The sequence below is a fragment of the Coffea eugenioides genome, chromosome 1 (genome assembly GCF_003713205.1).
Source record: "Coffea eugenioides isolate CCC68of chromosome 1, Ceug_1.0, whole genome shotgun sequence".
In the NCBI taxonomy this organism is placed as follows: Eukaryota; Viridiplantae; Streptophyta; class Magnoliopsida; order Gentianales; family Rubiaceae; genus Coffea; species Coffea eugenioides.
The window spans coordinates 46,597,395-46,622,015 of record NC_040035.1 but is presented as its reverse complement, the minus strand read 5'-3'; the positions used below and the strand labels follow the sequence as shown (position 1 = coordinate 46,622,015).

Here is a 24,621-nt window from a genome sequence, read left to right as displayed (position 1 = left end):
CACATACTATTATTTTTCTCGTTCTAGTACTAACTTGATCGTCGGAGTGATCCCAGGGGAGAAGTCCAGCCATCCACTTCGGATAAACAAGTAGTGCCATCCACTTCGGTGAAGTGAATTCACCTCACCTTACTCGAGAGATGACTGATTTAGGTCGGTCCAGCTACCTACCAAAAATCACCTCTTCATCTGACTCTGACACTGTAGCACTCTGGACATGCTGACGAGGAGTCCTGTGAGAGTAACCATTAAGAGTATCAGGTGCTTTTCAGATAAAGCACTGATTCTGTATTGTGTCAGGTAGGTTGACATCATCAGCGTGCAGCTGAAGTGGGATGCCTAAAGTATAGAGGTCATTCATGCCGTAGACCAGAGATCTGGCAGGGCCCAGGAGTCATGTCTAAGAGACATCATCGTGGCCTATATGACGGACGAAGTGAGATGACCTCAGCCTTGACGGTGGCCGAGGTGAGCATCCTCAATGTTCAAATCAACAATTCTTTAATACTTTCACTGCCATTGCCAGATCCATCGCATTCCACTATTACAGCATTGGAACAGAGTGTAAAGATATTTGAAAAGGCATTCATTTACTAACTGATACTTTAGAATTTAGAAATCATTGGTTATAATTCCCCTTCCTCCTCTTCACTTCTTAAATCCTATATTTTCCCTACTAGAAAAAATAAATTAAAAAAATAGTGAAAATATGAATGGAAATTATTTTTTCCCTTTATATGTGTTTATTTAGCAAGAAGTTATCGAATTTTCCTCCACTTTTAAGCTCTTCATATCCTGCAAAAGCTAAAAGTTTTTGTAGAAAATTTGTTGGTTATTTACAATGTTTAAAATAATTGCCACAAAACTACTTATTTTCTCTCAAAAATTTTCTTATCAACCAAACATTTTATAGGAGAGTGATTTTCTTTCATTTGCTTCACTTTCTTTCATTTTATTTTTTCTTACATGACTTTCTCTCTAATAAAAAAAAATCAAATGATCCTAAAGTGCAATCTGACTTCTAAACGCCCAAAACTATTTTTATGTGTGAGTGTACAAGTATTTGTACGAGAACGAAGTAAGCTCCAATGTCATAAAAGCCTAAAGATGCCGAACAAAATTGTGGCTCTAGTGGTGCTTCAAGAACGAATTGGGGGAAAGAAAGGGAATTTAGCCACTTTTTATTCAATCATAATGCCAACTCTATTTATTAACTGTAAACCTTTCTTGTTTTAAAAGAATTTTAGCTGAACTAGTTAGGGATCACAATAGATAGGATAAAATCTAATACCCACAGGAAGTCGACTTGATAGTTAATTTGATTAGATGATTAATGGGTTATTTGTTAGGGTTATTAGGATTTAGTATTTATGCAAATTTACCGACGAGTAACCAGAGAGGATTTGATAAGAGGATACCAAAAAATTCAATACATGATACCTTTTATATATATATTCTTAGGTCTTAATTTTATAGTTGGGTAAAATACACTAAACCCCCTTGTGGTTTGGGTTATTATCATAAAGCCTCCTCATTATTTGAAAATCCCCAAAGAACCCCCTCGTGATTTGGACTAATTTGGATAATGGACGGAAATCGTCCAATTTGACGGGAAGTGAATTACACACGCTTGACAAGCGAGTGTGATAACAATACATCAAGGGTAATGTGGTAATTTTACATTTTCTTTTCTTTTCTTTTTTTTTTTCCTTGTTCTTCCTTGTTCTTCATTTTTCTTCTTTCTCCTGAACTAAACCATCTGGAGTAGAAAAACTGAAGCAAAATCAACACCAACCTTTGTTAATCCGGTGACACCCAGCAAAAGATTCCACCAATGGAATCCAGTATTTGCTTCAACCCTTCACCAACCGAAGCAACCCAACACCTCAACCTTCAAACTCCTCGAAGCCTAAAACCATCTGCTTTTCCCAGTTGTTATAACTTGCACCACCAATTTGTAATTACAAATTTCTACTAGAAGGGGGAAAAAAATTTCCCCGAACTCCTTCAGAATCATCATCATCTACCACCAAGTACAATTAAACTGGTTGGCCCGATACCTGCCCGGAGGCTGACGTGACCCAGACCCGTAAGCTCAACCGGACCCAGAGAAACCCGAGGACGAGACCACCAAAAAATGCGAAAATCATCATCATCATCATCATCATCAATATAAGGGTACCAATAGTACCGTGGGTTAGTTGTTAATTTGTGTCAAACGTCCACTTTAGAGCTGGCTGCTTGGTGAAATTGAGGTTATTGTTGTTGCCCCCGGAAGCGGAATAATCGAAATCTATGACAAGGGATTTCAACCAAGTAAACTTACGAAGAAATTGTGGCAGATAATCCAGCACCAGGTAGTGATCGAAGGCACAATAGGGTGGCGAAAATGTCCACATGACGGAGTCATAGGCTGCCGGCTGAAGAAACACCATAGGATAGGTGACAGCATGGACCAGTTTGCCGGGAAAAGCAGCCAGTCGGAGTGTGGGATTACGTTGGATGAGTGAGATCTGAACAGGGATTTTGAAAGAAACAGATTCGGATTTGTAAACAAGAGAAGAGAATCTTTTGGAGACTAAAGGAACACCTGCAGAGGTATTTGGCTTCAAAAACTTTGTCAAGAATGACGGAAACTATTGCATCTGGTAATCGCTTGAATGGATCAACAATTTCTTTTCCTCGATGTTCTTCTGCAGCAGCTGCTCCAAATTTTTGAAATTTTCAAATGAGCCACTTGATGTTTCTTTATTCTCAAATGGAGTGAGAAAGTTTCTAAAATCTTATGTAAATCTTGAACTAACTTTTAGTATAGGTTGAAACAAGGTTAATATAGAAATTTCATATTTTCCGTTAAATTGGACGATTTCCGTTCATTGCCCAAATTAATCCAAACCACGAGGGCGTGGGGGTTCTTTGGGGATTTTCAAATAATGAGGAGGCTTTATGATAATAACCCAAATCACAAGGGGGTTTAGTGTATTTTACCCTTTATAGTTTAATAACCCATACCTCTAAACTAACTCGTTGCACAGTCCATAACCCTCTTATTCTCTTTAGTTTGTATTTTTATTCTCCATATTCATAGTGTCAAGCGTTCTCTGTCATGTTTTGTATAAAACTAGTTGTTTGGAAATGACCATGAGAATGATCGTCTGAATCTTCTTCTGGAAATTTGCTGAAATTGCTAGTAGTGAGAAGCATGATTTAACTAGAAGTCTCAAATGGAGACAATTGTGATTAAAAATAGAATAATGTTGATTTAGTTTTCATAAAATGTTGAATTTTGTACATGTATGTTCTATTGCTTTGTCCAAATATAAGACTCAATGTTTGTATTATTGATTTACGGTGACGTATAAATTAATTTTAGTTTCATAAAAATAATTATTTTTTGATCATTCAAATTAGCAGATAGAGAGTACCCGATGGGTAATCGGAACTCGCATGAAGAGGGTTAGGTAATAGTAATTAAAACTCGTAGGATCACTCGATAGGGTTTGATAAGAAAAATTTTCGAGAATACTCATTTCGTCACCATCCTTAGAACGAGTGTGTTCAAATAAGAATGAATTTAATGTAACACATTTCATGATGTGATGTATGTGAGATAAATAATAATGTTTTAAAACTCAGATCGATAAGTGAACTAATGAAGTGTCCGGATAGCGATTCAATCGATCTGACTGATTCAATCTAGGTTCAATGATTTTTTTTTTCAAAAATAAAATATATAAATATACATGCATAGAGTAAGATATCTCGTGGACTAACTTAAGAGTTAAGACATCACCTAATAAAAACAAAAATATTTCCAAAGAACTTGGATTTTGAAAGATAAATTTTAGTGATTAGTCTTTAGAATTGGAAAAATGTATCATTTTTTCTTTTCAATCGACGAAAGCATAAACTGCCAGTTTATGATGCATTCCAGCTTGCACGGTTAATAAAATTTTGACCGAGTCTTAGGCCTAGTCAACCCAAATTATGAACCAGATCAAATCCATGGACGGCTTAAGTCGATCTAATTTTCAATATATTGGAGATAAATAGAAAATTAAGAAAATAAAAAAGGATGATTGAAAAACGTAATATTTTGTAAGCAACCACTTATCCAAATGAATCACATCCTTCGCTAAATTCAAAAGAATCAAATCCACCGATCTAAACACAATCTTTGAGAAATTATATAAAGTTTAGGGCGGAATGCAATAAGATGCAAGAATCCAAATTTTCTTTTAGTTAGAAAATTGGTATGTACTCCGTAGCTGCGTTGTACGTCGAGGCAGTTGGCCGCCGGGGGTCGACAATTGGATATGCTTTTGGACGGCGTCTGATTTTGACTAATACTTCGACTTCAGACAGTCGTGCGAAATGAGAGCAGGAAAATGACGAAAAGACCTCGAAATGCTTCCTTCTCTTCTTTCAAATTCTGACTGCCCTTTTCTAATTCCTTACCTTTAACGTAACACTTCCTGGAGCATCTTTTTAACTATGAGATGAGATGAAGAACAAAGTGCAAACTCCGTCAAACCAACCCACCCAACCCATTCCAGTGGCATTTTAGTCAATAGATACCTAAGATTACTGGAGGGGACTAAAATTCTAAGCGGACCTCCTCAATGTCCTAAGTCCTAACCACCCCACTTTTCACGAATCCACGATCTTCTTTTTCTTCTTCTTCTTCAGCGGTCTCCCAACTCCGTTTTTTTTTTTTTTTTGGCGGGTTTTATTTTCCTCCTTCCTAAATCCCCTCCATTTTTAGCGGCTCCGTCGCTCTAGCACTTACTGTCCGTTCCAACTCCCCAACCCATCCCATGCACTCGTCCAAGATGCGCCGGAAAGTAGTTCCGGCTTCAACTGACAACGGCGATTCCGCCGACAAACAAGACCAGCTCCTCCTCTCTGCTGCCATCTGCAACGGCGAGGACTTAGGCCCCTTCGTCCGCAAGGCCTTCGCCACCGGTAAACCCGAGACCCTCCTTCACCACCTCCGACACTTCTCCCGATCCAAAGAGTCCGAAATCGAGGACGTTTGTAGGGCCCACTACCAAGACTTCATCATGGCAGTCGACGACCTCCGCTCCCTCCTCTCCGACGTCGATTCCCTAAAATCCTCTCTCTCCATTTCCAACTCCCAGCTTCAGTCCGTCGCCCTCCCCTTGCTCACCTCCCTGGATTCCTTCGTCGAGGCCCGCAACAAATGCAAGAACATCACTCTCGCCATCGAATCTCTTCGGACCTGTGCTCAATTAGTCGAGCTCTGCTCCCGAGCCAATTTTCATCTCTCCAACAACAACTTCTACATGGCCCTCAAGTGCGTGGACTCGATTGAGCGTGAGCTTCTGAAAAAGATGCCGTCGTCTACTCTCCGGCGCATGCTGGAGAAGCAGATCCCGGAGATTCGAGCTCATATAGAGAGGAAAGTAAGCAAGGAGTTCGGGGACTGGCTGGTGGAGATTCGAATAGTGAGTCGGAATCTGGGTCAACTCGCGATTGGGCAAGCCTCAGCTGCTAGGCAGAGAGAGGAGGAGCTCAGGATCAAGCAGAGGCAAGCCGAGGAGCAGAGTCGTCTGAGTCTTCGGGACTGCGTTTACGCGCTTGAGGAAGAAGATGATGAAGGGCTAGACGGATTCAGCGAGAATAACAGGGAAGGCTATGGTAACGGTGGGGCAGGGGCTTTGGGATTTGATTTGATGCCCTTGTACCGAGCCCATCATATTCACCAGACTCTTGGGCTGGAGGATCGTTTCAGGCAGTATTATTTCGAAAACCGGAAGCTTCAATTAACTTCGGATTTTCAGGTATCTTCAATGACCCCTTTTCTCGAATCGCATCAAACCTTTTTGGCTCAAATTGCCGGGTTCTTTATAGTTGAGGATAGAGTTTTGAGGACTGGTGGGGGGTTAATTTCGAAGATGGAGGTTGAGAATTTGTGGGATACTGCTGTGAGCAAAATGTGTTCCGTTTTAGAGGATCAATTCTCTAGAATGCAGACAGCTAATCATCTGCTACTGATAAAGGATTATGTGAGTTTGCTTGGCGTTACGTTGCGGAGATATGGTTATCCTACTGATGCTTTGCTTGATGTTTTGAGCAAGCACAGGGATAAGTATCATGAGCTCTTGTTGTCTGATTGTCGTAAGCAGATTGCCGAGGCTCTTGCCGCGGATAAGCTTGAGCAGATGTATATGAAGAAAGAGTATGAATATTCCATGAACGTTCTCTCGTTTCAGTTACAAACTTCTAATCTTATGCCCGCATTCCCTTATGTTGCACCATTTTCTTCCACCGTGCCTGATTGCTGTAGAATTGTGCGGTCATTCATTGAGGATTCGGTGAGTTTCATGTCGTATGGCGGACAGCTCGAGTTCTATGATGTGGTGAAGAAGTATTTGGATAGGCTCTTGGCTGAAGTTCTGGATGGGGCTTTATTGAAGATCATTAATACTTCAGTTAACGGGGTTACTCAGGCAATGCAGATGGCAGCGAATATGGCTGTATTTGAGCGTGCTTGTGACTTCTTTTTTTGCCATGCTGCACAACTTTCAGGAATTCCTTTAAGAATGGCCGAAAGGGGCAGGAAGCAGTTTCCTCTAACGAAAGCTCGTGATGCAGCTGAGGAGATGCTCTCTGGGTTGCTTAAGCAGAAGGTCGATGGATTTTTGACTCTAATTGAGAATGTGAACTGGATGGCCGATGATACTCTACAGGGTGGTAATGAATATGCGAATGAGGTGATTATATTTCTAGAAACTCTCGTCTCTACTGCTCAGCAGATTTTGCCGGTTGAGGTTCTTAAGAGGGTTCTGCAAGATGTTCTTTCTCACATATCTGAGATGATCGTTGGAGCTTTACTTGGGGAATCAGTTAAGAGATTTAACGTAAACGCTATTATGGGACTTGATGTGGATATCCGGATGTTGGAATCATTTGCTGAGAACCAAGCTACACTTTTGTCTGATGCAGATGCAAATGAGTTGAAAACAGCACTTGTTGAGTCAAGGCAATTGATTAACTTGCTCTTGAGCAATCATCCTGAGAACTTCTTAAATCCAGTTATCCGAGAGAGAAGTTATAATGCTTTGGACTACCGCAAAGTAGTGGCCATTTCAGAGAAGTTAAGGGATCAATCCGACAGGCTGTTTGGGTCATTTGGAACAAGGGGAGCGAAGCAGAATACGAAGAAGAAATCTCTAGATGCATTGATAAAACGACTGAAAGATGTGAATTAAATTTATTCATTCTCTATACGTGCTTATTTGCTGGTAATTCTTCCATTGGCTCGCCAGTTACTTTACACTAGTTGGAATTAGCTTAATCATAGTATGTTGGCTCGCGTTATTATTCATTGGTTGTTTCTATTCAAATTTTCATAATTGCCCATGAAATTTGGTGTTACGTACTTCATCACACTCTCTTGCAGCTCCAATAGCTTGTTTCTGTTTGCTGATTAGAATGTTGCTTGGTCTCTTAAGATCGTAGGTAGCTCTATCAGACTTGGTTTATGTCCAACTTAACCAAAAATTATTTTTTCTTTGCTTTATTTACTTGATTTTGCAATTCGTTATATTTTGACATTGTAACCGTGGGATCATGTCCTTACCTGGCTATGTTCATGCCAACCTTTTGGTGATTTCCCTTTCTGTTTCAGTTGCTGTTCTTTGTTATCTTTACTTTACTCTTCCTTTTAGAACGAAGAACATACCAAAAGATTAATCAACGCCTCCTCATCCCCCCTTCTACTCTTCCCCCAAAAAATAATGGTTTTTCGGGATTGCTTTTCTGTTTTGGCTTTAGAATCTCTAAAACCTCAAAAACATAAAAGCTTAATACCCGAGGATTGGGGAACTAATACTCTGTAAATAGGACATATGAATTGTATAGATGATTTAAGTCTATTTTAGAACTCATACAATAATGTTCCGTTGCTTGAAAACCGAACAGGTACAGGAAAGAAAGGTTTACATGTAAATTGAGTCTTGAGGAAATTATATCCTGTTAATCCTCCATTCTACTACAGTTGATCTCTGCTTTTTCTGTAATATTCCCTCTAATAATCGCCAGATTCCCATTGCTTTCTATTTTTTGTCTTCTTGAATTGGGTAGGTCCCTGGTTGAAATGTCATCGTTGCCGGAAAAAAAAAAAGGTTCCCTGGTTGTTGGCTCAACTGGATGTTGATTGGCATCTGATAATTGAAGGGGAAGTATCAGCAACATTCAGTGGTTTAAGAACTCGTTCTGTTTGTAACTTTCATTATTGATTGCTTGCACTGGTCGTCTAGCGGGTATTAACATCAATGGATTTTTAAATTGTTATTTGGAGAACTCACCCGAAAAAAAACAAAAAACAAAAACACCCCAAAAAAAAAAAAAAAAGAAACAGCACCACGTGGACAGGTGGAGGTGCATGACAGCTAAGATGATAGTGTACCAATAGCGACAATTATTTGTAGCCTTCCCCATTTGGCATTTTTTTTTTTGGGGTCAAAATTCCCCATTAGGCATTAGGGATAATTTCAGATACCTCCCCTAAGGTTTTTAATAATTTCACTAGCCTCCTCTGAAGTTTGTAAAGTAATACAAATCTCTCATAAAGTTAAAGTTTTGATAACAAAATTAGTTCAATTAGAAAAAATAACATTAAAAAAATACTTTGAGAAGAGAGATGGAATTTTAATTTCATAATATGCATGTATATAAGTTGTATTAATAAAAAAATAAAAATAATTAATATACATATTTTATTAGTCAAAAAGTTCACATATAATAAATTACATAACATAAATAAGCAATAAAATTATACTAGTTATCACAATATTCAACAAAATAGGTTATTCATTTCTTTTGACATGATGTTTGCTATGATATTTATGATTTTGAGTAGAAAATTTTTTAAATTTTACCTTTCTTTTTCCTTCATTCACCTTTACTAATGTAATTTTGTAAACTTCGGGAGATACCAACTAGGCATTAGCTGTTGAAGTTGTCGCGAATTCTATATGAGGCACTACTTTTGAACGTCCGTCCATTACGGGGAAAAAGCCCAGAAAAATGAAGAGAGCAGAATATTATTGGGGTGGTAGTAGTTTTCTTAAGCCAAAAGGTATCCAATCCATGTCATCGTGGTTGACCCTACTCTGCCTCTGCCCCTTTTGCCTATGTGCTTATTCTGGAAAGGAGAAGCCTTCGGCTTACGAAGCTCTTGAGCAATACGACTTTCCTGTGGGTCTTCTTCCACAGGGTGCAACCGGCTATGATTTGAAGCCCAACACCGGTGAGTTCTCGGCTCATCTAAATGGCACCTGCAGCTTTTGGCTGACGAATTTATACAAGCTGAGGTACAAGTCCACCATATCCGGAGTGATATCGAAGGATCGGCTCACCAAACTCAGAGGTGTTAGCGTTGAAGTGCTGAAGCTGTCGTTGAAGATAGTGGAGGTAAGACGGAATGGGGAAGATCTTGAGTTCTCGGTTGGTATCACCTCCGCCAAGTTTCCGGTCCGTGATTTTGAGGTGTCTCCCCGGTGTGGATGTGGGTTTAAATGTGTTACAGGTGGTGGTGATTGGAAAAATAACTGGTATCTGTCTTCGTCTTTACACTACTGACTTGTTAGGGGAGATTTTCACTTCAAAGTTAAATCATCACTTTTTTACAGTCCATTCGGATTTGAATTAGCAAAAGAGTCTGCAATGAAAGCAAATAGGTAATGAGTATTTGTTGCCGCGCCGGGGCGGGCATCCTGTATATTCTATACAGTCCATCACTTTGTTAAAAATACCGGCGACTGTGCAATTTGTGGCTTGTGTGGGATTACCGGTGGTGGAACTTGAAACCCAAGCCCAAGCCCAAGCCCAAGCCCAGGGAGTCCGGATTGCGTCCGTAGAAGTTCAGTCTGACACTTGAGAACGGGACCCAACAACAATCAATCCTAAATATTCATTTCCTGAGTTAGGACAGCACCTCGCAGGTTTTTTTCGATAAAAATGCACTGACCAATGTGTTTCACGATGTTTTTAATTTTTTAGCCTTTTTTTAATCGAAAATTTTGAGCTTATTAGTTATCCGTCATTATTATTTTCTCTCGGAAGTAAAAAATAAATAAATAGATAAATAACGGGGTAAAGGACAAAGCTAAGTATGACTAGTCCGAATTATATTTTTTTTGAAAAAAAAAATGTGTAATACTACTGACTCTATGAGCTACTTTTAGTGGAAAACGTTAGAAATGGAACTAAAAAGAATGTGTGAATATTTGAGAGCATCTGACCAACATGCATAGCATAGAATGTAATAGGGAATTTGCAGTTTTAAGGTTTTATAGATCTTTGCACCTGCTCATGTGCATTAGTGTACCTTTTTTATTTAGAGGTGGATTTTCCTCTCTTTAGCTTCCTATGATCTAGTTGGACACTCCTTTAGGTTAAAGTATACATAGCGTATAGATATTGTCAATTAATTTTAAAAAAAAAAGGACATCTCGACTTGCACTGCAACACGCATTGGTGGTGTTGTAACTAGCAAGTGATAATTTTGAGAGTATTTGGATAGCAAATTATTCTAAATAATATTTGGCTTGCATCATAAACACATTTTTTCAGCTCATCTTAGTATATTTTTAACCATCTTTTTATTTCACATACATCACATAAAAAAAAAGTGCTATAGTAATAATTTCAAATAATACTTTATCCAAACAAATCCACTACAGTTTGAATCCGAAATGGATCCTCTACCTAAGTTTCCTGTCCAATTCCCTCAAAAAAAAAAGTTTGTACCATTGACGGGGCAATGGAGTCACAAGACATAATAGAATGGTGCGGTCCTCCCTTTAGTGTGCAGTGCATCCGTCTGATCTGACTGTAGTTCAATCTTTGCGATTTTTTAATTGTCCAATTAGGCCCTTCCCTTAGTATAAGTTAGAGTAGGACTAGGAGTAAGTATAGGATTAGACAAGCACCGATCCACGAAAAAAAAAAGGAAAAAAAAAAGAATGGTGGGGTTCTTGAATGGCTTGATAAATGATAAGTAGGAAATTGATTGATGGGATAATTTCATAAACGTACCTTAAAGTTTTTCACAGTTATAGTTACCTTCCATGAAGTTTGAAAATTTATAGAAACCTTCTTCATATGTCGTGTCTTGATAACAATTGGTAATATATGCACAAAGGATGCAATGAATATCCTATATTATCCTTACATGATTTCTAAAACAACTTTAATGATAGAAGAATTTTAAGTTAGAACAAATGTATCCTTATTGGCTGATCGGCTTTTTTGCATAATTGAACAAGAAATCCAATCAGAGGAAACAAGATGAGAGTTTTTAGATATTGTCGTAGATGAAATGAGACATGAGGTTTTTAAATAAAGAGGTTTTAGTGGGAAAGGATTTTTTTTTTGTTTTTTTTAACTCCATTTTCATATGATTAGTAGATTTTGTGAAGGTCAGTGTAGTCTTTTAGTAATAATAATAAGAGAGGTTAATGTAATTTTTTAAACTTTAGAGGAGATAATCTAAATTGTTAGAAAGATGTTTCTGAACTTATTTCCTGATTGACATGCCATTGCAATTACGTGAGAAAGACAAGTGAGACAATAGTGGTAAATATCAAAAAGTGTGTTTGGATAGAGTATTATCTGAAATATTATTTGGAATAATTACTGTAGTATTTTTTGTGATTTGATGTATGTGAGATAAAAAGTAGTTGGAAATATAAAAAGGTGGATTGAAAAATGTGTTTATGATGCAAGCGTATTATTATTTGAGATAAATTTGCAATCCAAACACACTCTCATCGTGGAATGTGGGACAAGGGGCACGGACGGTTGCAATTTTGGTTGCACACGGCGTAATTTTGTTTGCACAACTTGTAATTTTAGTACAAAACTAGTATAAATACCCGTGCTACGCACAGCAGATTATATTTTTGAAAAAAATTACAATCTATGGAGGAATTTAAAAATAGTAAAATATTATAATCACGGGCACATGAAAGTATATTTAAAAAAATGAAACTTTGTAACAATAGTTCAATATATGATAAAACATCTCCATTATTTATAAACTATCACTTTGATGAAAAAAAATAGAAGTCTATATCATAAATTGAGCGACATAAGGGTCCAATTAAATATAATTGAATATTTAATTTGATAAGTAAATGAAATACTTACAAACATTTTGCCTTTGATTTGATAATCTTCTACAAAGGTGTGAACATTCTTCACACCAGTCACCTCTAAGTACGAACGCCAGTATTGGCGGTTTAATTAATTCTGTTGATTTTTGTGAAGTTTGTACTATAAATGAGAATGCACAATTTTTGCATGAATTAATGTGTTAGTCGAATAATGCACCTCTATTTTTCTAACAATTAAAAACATACATAATTTAAAATTATATTTTGTTTTAGACAGTTTGTAAATAATATTATATAAAAATATATACATATAAATAATGTATACCTTTGTTTTTAAATTTATAAGATAAGAAGCATTACAACGAAACATGAATCGTGCATGCTTGTCTTGAAAAGTGAGGTATAGGTTACCACTGGAATCTCTAACTTCTATGTTAACATTGTATCTGTTAAAAAGAAATTGTGATGTATCATGCAAAAAATTATATTAAAATTCAAAATATATGAAAATAATTACCTAACAATAATGTCGACTACATCATTACAATGGATACACACCATTTTTACAAAATGAGATTGACATGGTTGTCCACAATTTTTGCATAACTCATGGAACATATTATCTATGTTGATACTTTGAATGTAAGCAAGTATCCGAAAATATTTAACCTATAACCATCCAAAGAATGTATAAATTACAATTATTAATTCGAAACTACATGTAGATACTTATTCATTACTTAATTAATTGAGAGGAATTGTACCGTAGGTAGAACTGCATATTCGGATATCGATATTCTCTTAGCATTTGATATCAACAATGCTTGGGACATTGTAAAATTGCATGACCGCAACCACGTCACTAATTTTTGAGCACATTTATCATTCTCAAACCTGCACATTTTTCAAATACATATTCGTAAGGGTATGAAATATTATTAATAATTTAATATTTTGGTATTTGTAAAACTTACCAACTATATAGGTATTGAGCTAAATCCAAGTAGTAATTGACATACAATTTGCTTGCTCGAATAGTATAAAGTGATGGTCCTGCACAATGTGCATATTATTGATAAACTATAAAAATTAAATAAAATAAAGTGAAAATAAATTGAATTACCTTTATAATTTCTCACACAAATACCATAGGCTAGCAAAACATTATTTTTTGTAACAGTTTGAGGCAAGTGTTCACTATCATCAGTTGCAAATTTATCACATAAAGTCAACCGAACTACTGTCAAACTTCATTTAGAGAATTTTGGTAAGTATAAATCAAAATTTGCAGAATATAAAATATTTTAAAGATATTGAATCTATTAACTAACCTTTTGTCAAGTAAAAGTATGTCACACTTAGTTTTATCATTGATAGATATTTGATAGTGTTGAACCAACAGATACAACTAAACCAATTACATCTGCAAAAGATCAAAAAGTATAAGTAATACCAGTTCAAATATACAACTTAAATATAAGTATGGTTAATTAAGAATGAAATACCTATCAATTGCAAATCATTGTCCATGTGTTGTTCTGTATCTCTTAGTTTGACCAGATTAAACTTGAAACGGGGTATGGTTCCACAATCATCTAAAATATTCACTATATTCGTATCGTTTCCAAATGATAATTGGTACTGATGTGGTGCAAGCCGATATTTAAAATCTGCCAGAATTACATATATATTTTGAAACCAGTATACCTTGACTTCATGGAGATGATCTGCGAAAATGTTTATTGTAGTGGGAAGGTGGGTGAGGAGTGTTAGTTGGAGTAAGGTGTGTAAGGAGTGTTAGTGGGAGTTAACTTCTTGTTTGAGGGAAACGTGGGAGTGTTAGTTGGAGTTAATTTCTTATTTGAGGGAAACGTGGGGGGTGTAACGTGCCCATGATATTTTTTACGAAATAAATTAAATATAAAATGCTAGCCCATGATATTTTTTACGAAATAAATTAAATATAAAATGCTAGAAAAATAGAGTTGAGAGTGGGAAGGTTTGTGAAGGTTTGTTGCTAAAAATCCCTTCTCAAATTTATACACATATAGATTTTATAAGTCTTACACACGATGTGAAAATTGATGCACAACTTGTGATCTGGATTGCATAATTTGTTGAGGTCAAATCATGGCCATTAATGACCGCTCCTGACCCGTTTCCTGGAATGTGAGTGGTTGAAAACTTGAAATCATTATTGAATGTCGATACATCCGTCACGGACTTGAATACCGTTTGCTTTTCCCGATCAACAAAGTCCCATTTTTTGACCCACGTACTGATCACGCGGCTGGACTACAGGACTCGTATCCCCGACCTTAGCCAAGAAGCGTTTCACTCTAGCACCTCCTAGTTTCCCGTGAGAATACAATAGCAGTAGCAGTAGCACTACAGCAGCAGCAGCGGCGGCAGCAGTACAGGTAAGACTAGGGATAAAAGAAGGAAACCGGATCAGTTTCTTGCAGTCTATTTCACAGGATCTATTAGCCAAAATCGACCAAATCTCGGAACTAATTCCCACCACTTGATCGCTAAACACAGCAGGTAGCGTCTAATGACCATGGATTCAAGAACCACGACGACGACGTTGTGCATCTTCTTCGTCTCCCTAGCACTCTTGTCAAGTTCGCCGGCGATGAGCGACGACGGTACTACTCCAACAGTGTACCAAGTGTTGCAAGAGTACGGGTTCCCTGTGGGTATTCTACCGGAGGGGGTGACTAGCTATGAACTGGACAGGAGCACCGGCAAGTTTACCGTCTACTTGGACGAGACTTGCAGCTTCACCATAGATGGCTACAATATCAGGTACAAGTCAAAAGTAACGGGGGTCATATCCTATCAACGTCTCACGGACTTGAGCGGTGTCCAAGTCAAGGTCCTCTTCTTTTGGCTGAGCATTGGAGAGGTGACCCTGGACGGAGACGAGCTGGACTTCTCCGTTGGGATCGCTTCTGCTGATTTTCATGTGGACAACTTTTATGAGAGTCCCCAGTGTGGCTGTGGATTTGACTGCGTCAACGCCGTTGGGGACGGAATCGGAATGTACGGAAGCGGCTCCAAGTTTAATTGGAGGCGCCTTTTCTATCCTTCTTGAACAGCACCGGTGAGCTTCCGCTTAAAAATTATGTACCGTATTAGCTGTAACCTGGAGGTGATGGTTCTCTTTTTAATGCTGAAGGATCATCCAGAAATAAGGGGCACTGTTTTCAGATTTCCCATTTCGTAGACTTATCCATTTTATGCGCTTTATTCTGCAAAATACGAATCTATGTAGCTGTGTACTTGTATGTTCGTTGAAGAAATCCTGCACCCAATCATATTTATTTTGGAGTTTCCGATTCTTCATTTTGTCCTTGTAAAGGAAAGGTCCGGATTGGTTACGTCCTGTTTATGGCAATCAAGGGCAAAAGCTGCACTGTATATCTGTGTGTGTGTGTGTGTGTGTGTATATATATATATGACGGATTAGCTGAATATTAGTTTTGTTAGTGAATGTTTTAGGACAGTCGTTAGGAAAATGCTAGTACTAAAAAGAAAAGATAATTCTGTGTCAATAGATTTTATTGGTTTTTAGGTGAAACAGTAGTAGTACTAGTAGGACACGTATGATAGGTAGTTGGGTCTGTGCACAACCACAAACACGTGCGAAAGCTGTTTTTCATTCCTAGGACTTTTTTTTTTTTTTTTTGGGATAAAAGGATCACAAATACTTTCATTCATCCAATAGAAGTGCCGATGGACTAATGACACGGAAGATGCAGACACTGGGTAGGATCAGTTACCATAGGCAGAACTCTGGAGATGACGCGTGGCTGTCTCAATGAGTCAGGTGTTAGGATTAGGGGTGTCAAATTGGATTTTTGGCAAGTCTAATTTTGGCCCACAAATTATTACTACTTTGAGGTTATTACAATTTTGGGGGTAGGGGATAAGAAAGAAGAAGTTTTAATAGAGAGAGAGAGAGAGACTTATTACTATTTTCAGCTAAATTAAGAATTTTGATTTGGTTATTCTTATTAGTATTAGTCTGCTGCACTGGATACAGCTGTTCTGTTGTAGAACCTTAACTGCTTCGGTCTCCGGGTCCCCAATAATAATTAATCCAACTTACTTACGTTCTGGTTCCCACAGACAATTAATTAATTATTCCTGCCTACGTTTGGTTGCAAGCAAAAGCTGCAGATGTAAAATCTCCCCCCCCCCCCCCCCCCCCCACAGAAAAACCAAAAAAAAAAACTTGTGTGAAGATAGGTTTGGCAACTTTGGTTTGATATCTCTGCGCATTCTGACCCGGGAGCCGACACATTCCCATCTCCCCAGCCCAGCGCAATTCAAGCATTGTCTTGTTGAATTCATACCCATTACTCGCGTAAAAAAAAAAAATTATAAACATTCTTGAAACAAATCATCCGCAAAAGTTCGCTCAATGAACTGTTCGATTCTCCTAGTTGTCTTTTTCCTTTCTTCCTTGACGGTATACGATAACCCACCGCTGCTGGTCTCCGCCGCAAGCCACGGTGCGTCCAGCGCCTACGAAATCCTCCAATCCTATGACTTTCCCGTGGGCCTCCTCCCTAAAGGCGCCACCGGCTATGATCTGGATGAGGAAACCGGTAAATTCAATGCTTACTTTAACAAGTCTTGCAGCTTTTCGTTGGAGGGTTCGTATCAATTGAAGTATAATTCCAAGGTCAGTGGTTACATATCCAAGGACAAGCTCTCGAGGCTCACCGGCGTTAGCGTCAAGGTTTTCTTTATCTGGCTCAACATTTTGGAGGTTACTCGGAACGGCGATGACCTTCAGTTTTCCGTTGGGATTGCCTCCGCAGATTTCCCAGTTGATAATTTCGATCTTATTCCGCAGTGTGGGTGCGGATTGAATTGCGATGGGGAAACTAGGAAGATTCTCAGGAGTCCTTTTGTTTCTTCAATTTAGCTTTTCGGACCCACTACCACCACGACCACTTGGCAGGTTAGTTCTGGATTTAGGCTGTTTTTTTTTTAAAAAAAAAAAATAGTTCCCCTGTTTTCACTTTCTTTTCCTCTTATTGGAGATACTGCTGTTGTCAGCTGTTCAATATCATATTGTACCAATTTGGGTTCAGCCTAAGCTGGCTTCTTGATTTCCTTCCGTCTGGAGCTAGTTCTCTTTTTTGTTCTTGGCGGTTTATTGCTCCTATCCCGAATTCGCTTTGTGAGATTAGTTTTAGATGTTGAATGCATGTCAATTGCTGGTAAGACCCTTTGCTATGAACTAAAAGTGGCTGATTTATGTTCTGCTGCCTGCAACCATTGAAAATTGATCTCTCGCTTAGTTTATTGTGAAATTTTGGACAACACAGGAACTCTTTACGTTGATGATATTTGTAATGTGGAGCGTTCGCTTGTTCTATTGGGAACATTTACTGCTTCTGGTCTGTATCTTGTTTAAAGTCTTCACGTTTGGAATTTAAAATGCTGAAAGCCAGAACACGGTTTTACGCTTAGTTTTCACCATGGACAGGAGAAATTAAACGATCGAGAAGATAGTTAAGGAAGCTAAGCTATTTTCATGTATTTTACTTTCAGGATTAGGGCTTCGGGCTTTTTAATCCTGAGGGCTTTCCTTTCATCTAAAATGGACTTCTAAATGGCATCCTCGGTTTCACATCCATGCTCAAAATTCATAGACTAAGTGCTATACTTGGAGAGACTAGTTAGGGAGATAGACTGCTATCAGCTGGTGCTTGCTTATAGCGAGGTAAACGAAACGAGGGTGCCGCATTTGCTTAGTGATAGTTCTCTTTGGAGTTTCATTATGGGGACTAGCAGAAAGGGATCATGAGAGACACCTTTTATTTCCTTGAATTGTTCATTTAGAGTGAAAGAAAAGACATTTTCAGGCCAAAAGGTCAGTTTAAAGATAGTTTTTTTTCTTTTCATATTTTGTGACAAAAAAGATAGATGGCAAAGACTGATCTTATTTTTTGGTTCAGTTTCTAAGAAGGTTATTTTCAGATGTTTAACTTCATTGGTAGATCAACAAATCTGAATTATGCCACGCTTGTTGGTTTGTGGACCGAATTTTTCATCAATCTGCTGCGACATATTTTAACAACATTAGTGTAGCTCCTTGCTTGGATCAATTGTTTTGGGGAAGTAAATATTTTTTTCTTCCAAAGCAACAGCTTTGTTCATGGTAAGCTTGCAACTGCTATTGTAGACAACAACAGTGCCTTGTGTCAAAAGTTGCATTGCATTTGGATATGATGGCCTATGTAGGTTGAACTGCAGAGGAATCCCCTTTTTATCTCAACAAGTGTTCTTTATGTACGAATATAGCAAATGTGCATGTGCATGTACTAGCTGAAGCATTGGGATTTCCAAGTCTTAGGTGAGTGATGTTGCTTGTCTGTCTACTTGATTAGAGAGAAACACAGCAAAAGTGTGTATTTATGCGTTGAGGAACTTGATGTGATTGTGTTGTGAAATTGGGTTGCACAGTTTGGTTGAAGTCCTTCTAAATAGTTGTCGAATATATTTTGGGCAGGTCATCTCTAAAGGAATGTGGATGAACTTCAGTGCGCAGTATCTGTGATTCGTGAAAACAGGATGAACCTTTTCAGCATCCGGGGGAAGACGAGTTGCGGTTCCTGTGGCTTTTGGTTTAATTGGAAGGATCAATTGGTTAGTAGTTAAAGCATATACTGTAAATTAGGCTCTGGTTAATGATCCCAAGTCTCAAACTGCCTGTCAGATTCAACACACAGATGCAAAAATAACACACTACTGTTTTAAAATTTGACAGAATATTCAAATTACTGAAACAAAGAATAATGGGTAACCACCTAATTGCTTTGGTCGATTATCACATGCATCAAGAATAATGTTGATTCTTGAGCACTCCCCGTGCCAACTTTCTCTCTTTTGGCTCTCCCGAAAGGAGCCGTTCCTGGCGGCCTTGCCACTTATCAATCCTTAAGCTCTGTGGCAAGAGGTGGTCAGAATGTGTTCATTGTTTTTGCTGCTTGTGGAACTTTACCATGAAGGTTCCCTTCCCGAATTCCACTAATCAAATACACTGATCTTTGATGAAAGAAAGGGAAGCCCCATTTGATTTTGTCCCAAGGGGATCAATTGTCCATCACGTATGATGCTACTCACTCCAGAAAAGATAACCTTTGTTTATTGAGGCGCATTTTCATGTCCACCTTACTAGCTAGCTAATTTTTGCTGGCATACAGCAGGGTTGTAGAAATCAAAAAACGTTAAAATAAAAAGATTCTCCGGCTAGAATTGTCTATCGTGCATGGCGGCTTGTTGAGAAAATGCTCCTACAAAGGAACCCCCAAAAAAGCAAAAAAAAACTCATGGTGATCGCATGAAATCTGAGCGCGTGTATTCAACATCATCCTGACCAAACAGTTTGAACTTTCAGAACCGGCGAGCACCATGAACATTTTTCCAAATACTAAAAATTTCCGGTAATTCATACCCAAAACAAATATGCTGGTTTCCTTATTTAGCAATTTTCCTTCAAAAGAAAATCATTTATTTTCGAATTTTTTTTTGGATCCTGGAAGTCCTTTCCAACTAAACAAACTATTTTTTGTTGATCATATCCAGATTAACATTATGTAGGTTGGTAACTAACAGGAGCACATATGGTTGGCAATAACCGGCACTGATGTATATACATATATTCCAGAAAGAAAAGAGCAAAAGAGAGAGAGAAGGTAAGAGAGGCTAAAAAGCTAAAATGAATATGACCCGCATGAATTACTCGGTGCTAACCCCACCAGTCGTTACACATGAGGCCTAAGGGAGATGTATATTGGTTGTAGCAGTAATACAACAAACAATTGACAATTCCAACGTTTCATCAAACGAAATGAGGTTACCAAGTAAAACCACTCCCCCTAAAAAAAAAAAAAAAAAAAAAAAAAAAAAAGGCACTAGTCTTGGACCAGAACTAAAGAAGGCGAAAACTGATCCCTCCACGTCTTTACCAAGAACTGTTGGGAGTTGAGAGCCTCCCCCATTTTGTGGGTTTCTTTTTCAATTCTTGTGCTTCAAGAGCATGTTGCGGAGCTCAGCAGCATCAATCTCGGCGGCGTGTGTCTCAGGCCTGTAATATCCGGTCACGGGGTCCGGCACCCACGAGGTGGTCTTGCTGCTCGACTCTTCCCCTCCTTTCTTCCGCATCATGTTCGCGTTGCTTCCTCCTCTCATGCTACCAGGCACCGCTCCCTGTGATGCACCTGCTGCATATCCCCGCCTGCATAATTTTATTGACACGTATTTTTTATTTATTACACCCCTACATGATTAAATCGCCCACGAGAAGCTGAAAACAATATATAAATATCTGGGAACGACAGAAATAGAAAGGAACAAAAAAAAAAGAACAAAAACGGATACCTGCTCGCAGCGACAGAGATCCTTTGGGCAACGAAAGCTGAGATGAGCTTTGCGTTGGGGAAGGAGCGTGCCATTATTGTTTGTTTGGATGGATACGAAGAGGACGGAAAATTATACCCGATTATATATATTAATAATTGGATGGATGATAGAGCTGCTGCAGAAAGTTTTACTTGGGGATGGGAATAGAACTCCTGCAGCAGCGTCTTATGAACGTTTTTTTTAACCTCCCCTCCTTCTGTCTCTCTGTTGTATTATGAAGCGAAAGGGCTTTGCTTTTCAGGTTTCATTAGGGCTGCAAAGCTGGCGTCTTATATAGGACTGCGGGACGCGTTATGCGGCACGACGCACAATATTGGGTCAGATGGACTCGGCCACCCCCCGTCAAAGTTGGCCTCTGCTCATGTCCAAAGCGTCCTCCGGTGTTTTGACACCTGGTCCCCGTCTTTTCCATCTTATTATATTAATTAATACTAATAATTATAATGAAGTGGGATAAGATATTTTTATTAGAATCAATATGGAAGTTACTGGAAGTCTCAAGCTATTATTATTATTTTTACACCAACAAACAAACGAAAAAAAAATTATACTTAGAAGTTATTAAACTTAAATACTTACTACTAATTATGCTTTTGGTGAATCCCCGTTTGGATTGCATTTTCCGTCATTTTTTCATGAAAAAATTACTGTAGCGATTTGATATATGTGAAGAAAAAAGATAATAAAGAAATATGATTGCGCAATTTTCTGAAAGATAATAAAGAAATATGATCACGAAAAACAGCGCAATTTTCTGACAGAAAATGGCAATTTAAACAGGACTAAAATGTTTTTGTAAGTTTAAAATTATTGAAAAACTAAAAAGCCAACTAGCATGATTGAATTGAGGAGGGCGATTGACAGACGGCCATCTCCGAAGTTGAGAACTTAAACAAACATCTACCACAACTTGTTGGTTTTCTGTGCTTCTAACCTCTCTGTCGTCTCAAAACGCAACAACTTATATTATATATATATCGGCGGTAAGTAAATTCGAGTTATGCATCAAATTCAGAAGATTTCTACTAGGCGTGGCAATTCGGGTCCAATCCGAACCCGACCCATCAATCCGTGACGGGTCAGTAAATCTAACACGAATTCGAAAATTTTGGGTTGACGGGTCGGCGGGTCGACCCAAAATGACCCGAAAATTAATTTTAATTTATTAATTTATCACTATAAATTCTAATAAATCAATTTCTCACAAAATTAATTACATCATCAAGTAATAAAAATTTAAATAAATAATTTCAAATCAAATCCAAAATAAATTAAATACCGTAAAAGTGTTTTATCCCAAATCAAATATAAAATAAATTAAAATGAATTATATTATTTGTCCAAATATAATAATTTTAACTTCACACAAGGTAAATAAATTCATTTAGGATTAAGTAATTAATGCCTTTGAAAAAAAAGAATGATTTAGTTTAGTTAGATAAAATAATTTTTATGTTTATTAAATTATTTTTAATTTGTAAACGGGTCATATCGGGTCATATCAGGTCACCATGAGTTGACCCGAAATCGACATGTTTTCTTTTCGGGTTCATCGGGTTCGATCCGATTCTGACCCGAACCCCCAAAACTTCAACTCAAACCCATTAATTTCGTGTTAGATTCGTATCGTGTTTTCGGGTCATGTCAGAAATTGCCACCCCTAATTTCTACGCGCGCGCAAGCTGGTTCTGTATTCTATTCCGAGAATCTGCATGAATTATTATTATTAATGTAAAAAACCGCTTTGCCCCACCCCCGGAGCCCAGGGAAACGGAAAGTAGAACATTCAACGCCAGCTCGAATGTGTTTCTACTTTCCAGAAGACGGACTGACGAATGGAGCAATACGCTACAATTATTTATGGTTGGAACGGGCTGGGAATTAATTTGGAGCAAGTAAAAAAAGGGGGGGGGTGTCTCTCTCTTCTCTTCTACTTTTTATTATCTTAACATCAATCATTGTCATTCGACACGTGATACTTCTTTCGACGAGGAAAAATCGTCGTCCTAAGCACCCTTCTCAATAACGTCATTGACTGTGGCGAAGAAGAACTGTGCAGGTTAAAGTTTGCATCTGCTGCTTCCGGGGCGGTGCCGATATCCACGTGTCGTGTGAAAGCGGAATGACGCTGGCGGCGAAATTTCCTTTAACTTTTCCAATTTCTGGGTTTCGAGGACCTTCTTGGATCGCTATTTTTTAAATTTTTTTTTAATAAAATAATGTATTATTGTCCCATATCGGCACGAAAGATAGAGAAATAGCGGTTAATATGTAAGTAGGGGTCTGAAACCTAATAGCTTAAATTTTTTTGTCAGAGTTCGATTCCTGACTTATATATTGGGCTCTTTGGTGAACTCTTTCGAGATGTTTCTCCTTACCAAATTAGTATCAAAGTTTTGAGTTGTGAAACTGGACTACTCATTAGCAAGTGAATTCTTCTTGAAGTTTGATCGATAAAAATTTTCTTCTTGGTAATGGACCGAAGTGCTAAGAAGTTTGGCTAATATTAAACTATGTGGGCCATGGATTTTGGCAGGGGTTCGGTCGGTGTTAGATCAATGAGCCAAGGGTTAGCAAGGGTCCAAAATACAGTTTAAATGTTGAAAAAAAGTGAGTCCATAATGGGGAGAAAATGTGACATTAGATGATAAGATGCTTGTAAATTTAGAAGTGGGTTCGAAGAAAGGCTTGTAAATTTAGATTTAATGTGGGGGTTACTCATGAAGGAGGAGATTTGTTAATTTCATGAGTAAATGGTTATGTCCAACATTAGCACGAAAGATAGAAAAAAAAAAGCGATTAATTGTAATGATTTGATATATATGAGATAAAAAAAACAATTGAAAAATATATGTTTGGATAGCAAAATTTTTTCAAATAATATCTCGCTTCCATCATAATCATATTTTTCAATCAATTTTTTTATATTTCAATCAGTTTTTTATCTCACATACATCACATCACAAAAAGTGTTACAATAATTATTTCAAATAATATTTTAAATAATATTATATCCAAACAAAGCCTATATTATATTCACGAAAAATATATATATATATTTTTTGCGTAAAATCACGTTGCAAACAAAGCATTGCTTCTTCAAGTTATAGTGGTAGTAGTTTTTTTTATTGACTCAACAATAACATTCTCAGAAACTAATATCGCATCGTGTGAAAGTGGAATGATGGCGGCGAAATTTCCTTAACCCTTTCGAATTTTGGGGTTTCACTTCTCCAAATTATGTAATATACTTTTTTTCTTTACCGCAATGATAACATTCGTAATCAAAGATATCCTATTATACATTTTCCTCGTGCAGGTTAAAGTTGACACTGACCAAATTTCCTTAACTTTTCCAATTTTCGGGTTTCACTTCTCCAAGTTATACTAGTCTCGTATCGTGTGGGTTTTACTTCTCCGAATTATACTAGTAGTACCCTTTTATTGACGCAACTAATAACATTTCTATAATATAATACCGGGTCGTGTGAAAGTTGAATGACACACTCTGCCAGCGAAACTTCCTTAAATTTTCCTTTTTTTCGGTTTTAACGTCTCCAAGTTATACTAGTAGCTGGAACGGTACTGGTGGCGGTGAAATTTCCTTAACTTTTCCAATTTCTGGTACTTTTTTTTGGCCATTTATTTTTTTGTTATAAGTGAGATTCAAATTTTTGATCTTTTGCTCAAAGAGATATTTAATTCCTTTTGGTGGGCACTGAGAAAAAGATAGAGACAGAAAAACCCAAAAAAATTGTGTAAGGAATTAATAAGTGTATAGAATTGACTAGATCATCACCTTTGGAATTTTTTTTTTCTTTCACTGCAGGGTGCTCCGTTAATGTATGTGGTTGGTTGTTACGTTGCAGGAAAAGTGGCGTCCAGCTCAGTCATCGGTCAACACAGCCACCCAAACCCCAGCGTGAACGGCCCCTCATCCTCTTGCCAACTTGCCCCCGCCATGTGTCAATCAATATGCCTTGTTTCTACTCCTCTCTCGACTCTTCTGGGGCTTCTTTTCGCTTTCCTC

At 37.8% G+C, this 24,621-nt stretch overlaps 5 protein-coding genes across 6 annotated transcripts; 4 read left to right on the top strand and 1 right to left on the bottom strand.

Annotated features, from left to right (window-relative positions):
- The first annotated feature begins 4,673 nt into the window (after window positions 1–4,673).
- Window positions 4,674–7,586, top strand: LOC113777532 (exocyst complex component SEC15B). The gene has a single exon (XM_027322655.1). The coding sequence runs from the start codon at window positions 4,818–4,820 to the stop codon at window positions 7,233–7,235; it is 2,418 nt and encodes an 805-aa protein (XP_027178456.1). The 5' UTR covers window positions 4,674–4,817; the 3' UTR covers window positions 7,236–7,586.
- A 1,347-nt stretch (window positions 7,587–8,933) lies between these two features.
- On the top strand, window positions 8,934–9,951 carry LOC113750200 (uncharacterized protein At5g01610-like). Its single transcript, XM_027294178.1, has one exon. The coding sequence runs from the start codon at window positions 9,055–9,057 to the stop codon at window positions 9,607–9,609; it is 555 nt and encodes a 184-aa protein (XP_027149979.1). The 5' UTR covers window positions 8,934–9,054; the 3' UTR covers window positions 9,610–9,951.
- A 4,390-nt stretch (window positions 9,952–14,341) lies between these two features.
- Window positions 14,342–15,529, top strand: LOC113748692 (uncharacterized protein At5g01610-like). 2 transcript variants are annotated; one of them, XM_027292232.1, is made up of 2 exons: window positions 14,342–14,566; window positions 14,691–15,529. In XM_027292232.1, exon 2 carries the CDS (start codon window positions 14,701–14,703, stop codon window positions 15,241–15,243), a length of 543 nt encoding a protein of 180 aa, XP_027148033.1. In that variant the 5' UTR covers window positions 14,342–14,566; window positions 14,691–14,700; the 3' UTR covers window positions 15,244–15,529. The 2 variants fall into 2 exon arrangements, with proteins under 2 accessions (XP_027148033.1, XP_027148028.1); XM_027292227.1 differs by having other exon boundaries at window positions 14,688–15,529.
- Window positions 15,530–16,372: 843 nt separating this feature from the next.
- On the top strand, window positions 16,373–18,996 carry LOC113777062 (uncharacterized protein At5g01610-like). The gene is made up of 2 exons (XM_027322110.1): window positions 16,373–17,121; window positions 18,679–18,996. The coding sequence occupies exon 1, from the start codon at window positions 16,576–16,578 to the stop codon at window positions 17,083–17,085; it is 510 nt and encodes a 169-aa protein (XP_027177911.1). The 5' UTR covers window positions 16,373–16,575; the 3' UTR covers window positions 17,086–17,121; window positions 18,679–18,996.
- An 875-nt stretch (window positions 18,997–19,871) lies between these two features.
- LOC113759225 (protein SENESCENCE-ASSOCIATED GENE 21, mitochondrial) lies at window positions 19,872–20,845 on the bottom strand. The gene is made up of 2 exons (XM_027301796.1): window positions 20,550–20,845; window positions 19,872–20,406 (listed from the first exon to the last, which is right to left on the bottom strand). Exons 1-2 carry the CDS (start codon window positions 20,621–20,623, stop codon window positions 20,187–20,189), a joined length of 294 nt encoding a protein of 97 aa, XP_027157597.1. The 5' UTR covers window positions 20,624–20,845; the 3' UTR covers window positions 19,872–20,186.
- Window positions 20,846–24,621: the final 3,776 nt, after the last annotated feature.

What these genes read in the sequence shown, in the direction of transcription:
- LOC113748692 (XM_027292232.1), top strand. Translation starts at nt 14,701, where the DNA reads ATGACCATGGATTCAAGAACCACGACGACGACGTTGTGCATCTTCTTC.
- LOC113750200 (XM_027294178.1), top strand. Translation starts at nt 9,055, where the DNA reads ATGAAGAGAGCAGAATATTATTGGGGTGGTAGTAGTTTTCTTAAGCCA.
- LOC113759225 (XM_027301796.1), bottom strand. Translation starts at nt 20,623, where the DNA reads ATGGCACGCTCCTTCCCCAACGCAAAGCTCATCTCAGCTTTCGTTGCC. An exon ending in ATCTCTGTCGCTGCGAGCAG is followed by an intron (nt 20,407 to 20,549) that starts GTATCCGTTTTT and finishes AAAATTATGCAG; the next exon opens with GCGGGGATATGCAGCAGGTG.
- LOC113777062 (XM_027322110.1), top strand. Translation starts at nt 16,576, where the DNA reads ATGAACTGTTCGATTCTCCTAGTTGTCTTTTTCCTTTCTTCCTTGACG.
- LOC113777532 (XM_027322655.1), top strand. Translation starts at nt 4,818, where the DNA reads ATGCACTCGTCCAAGATGCGCCGGAAAGTAGTTCCGGCTTCAACTGAC.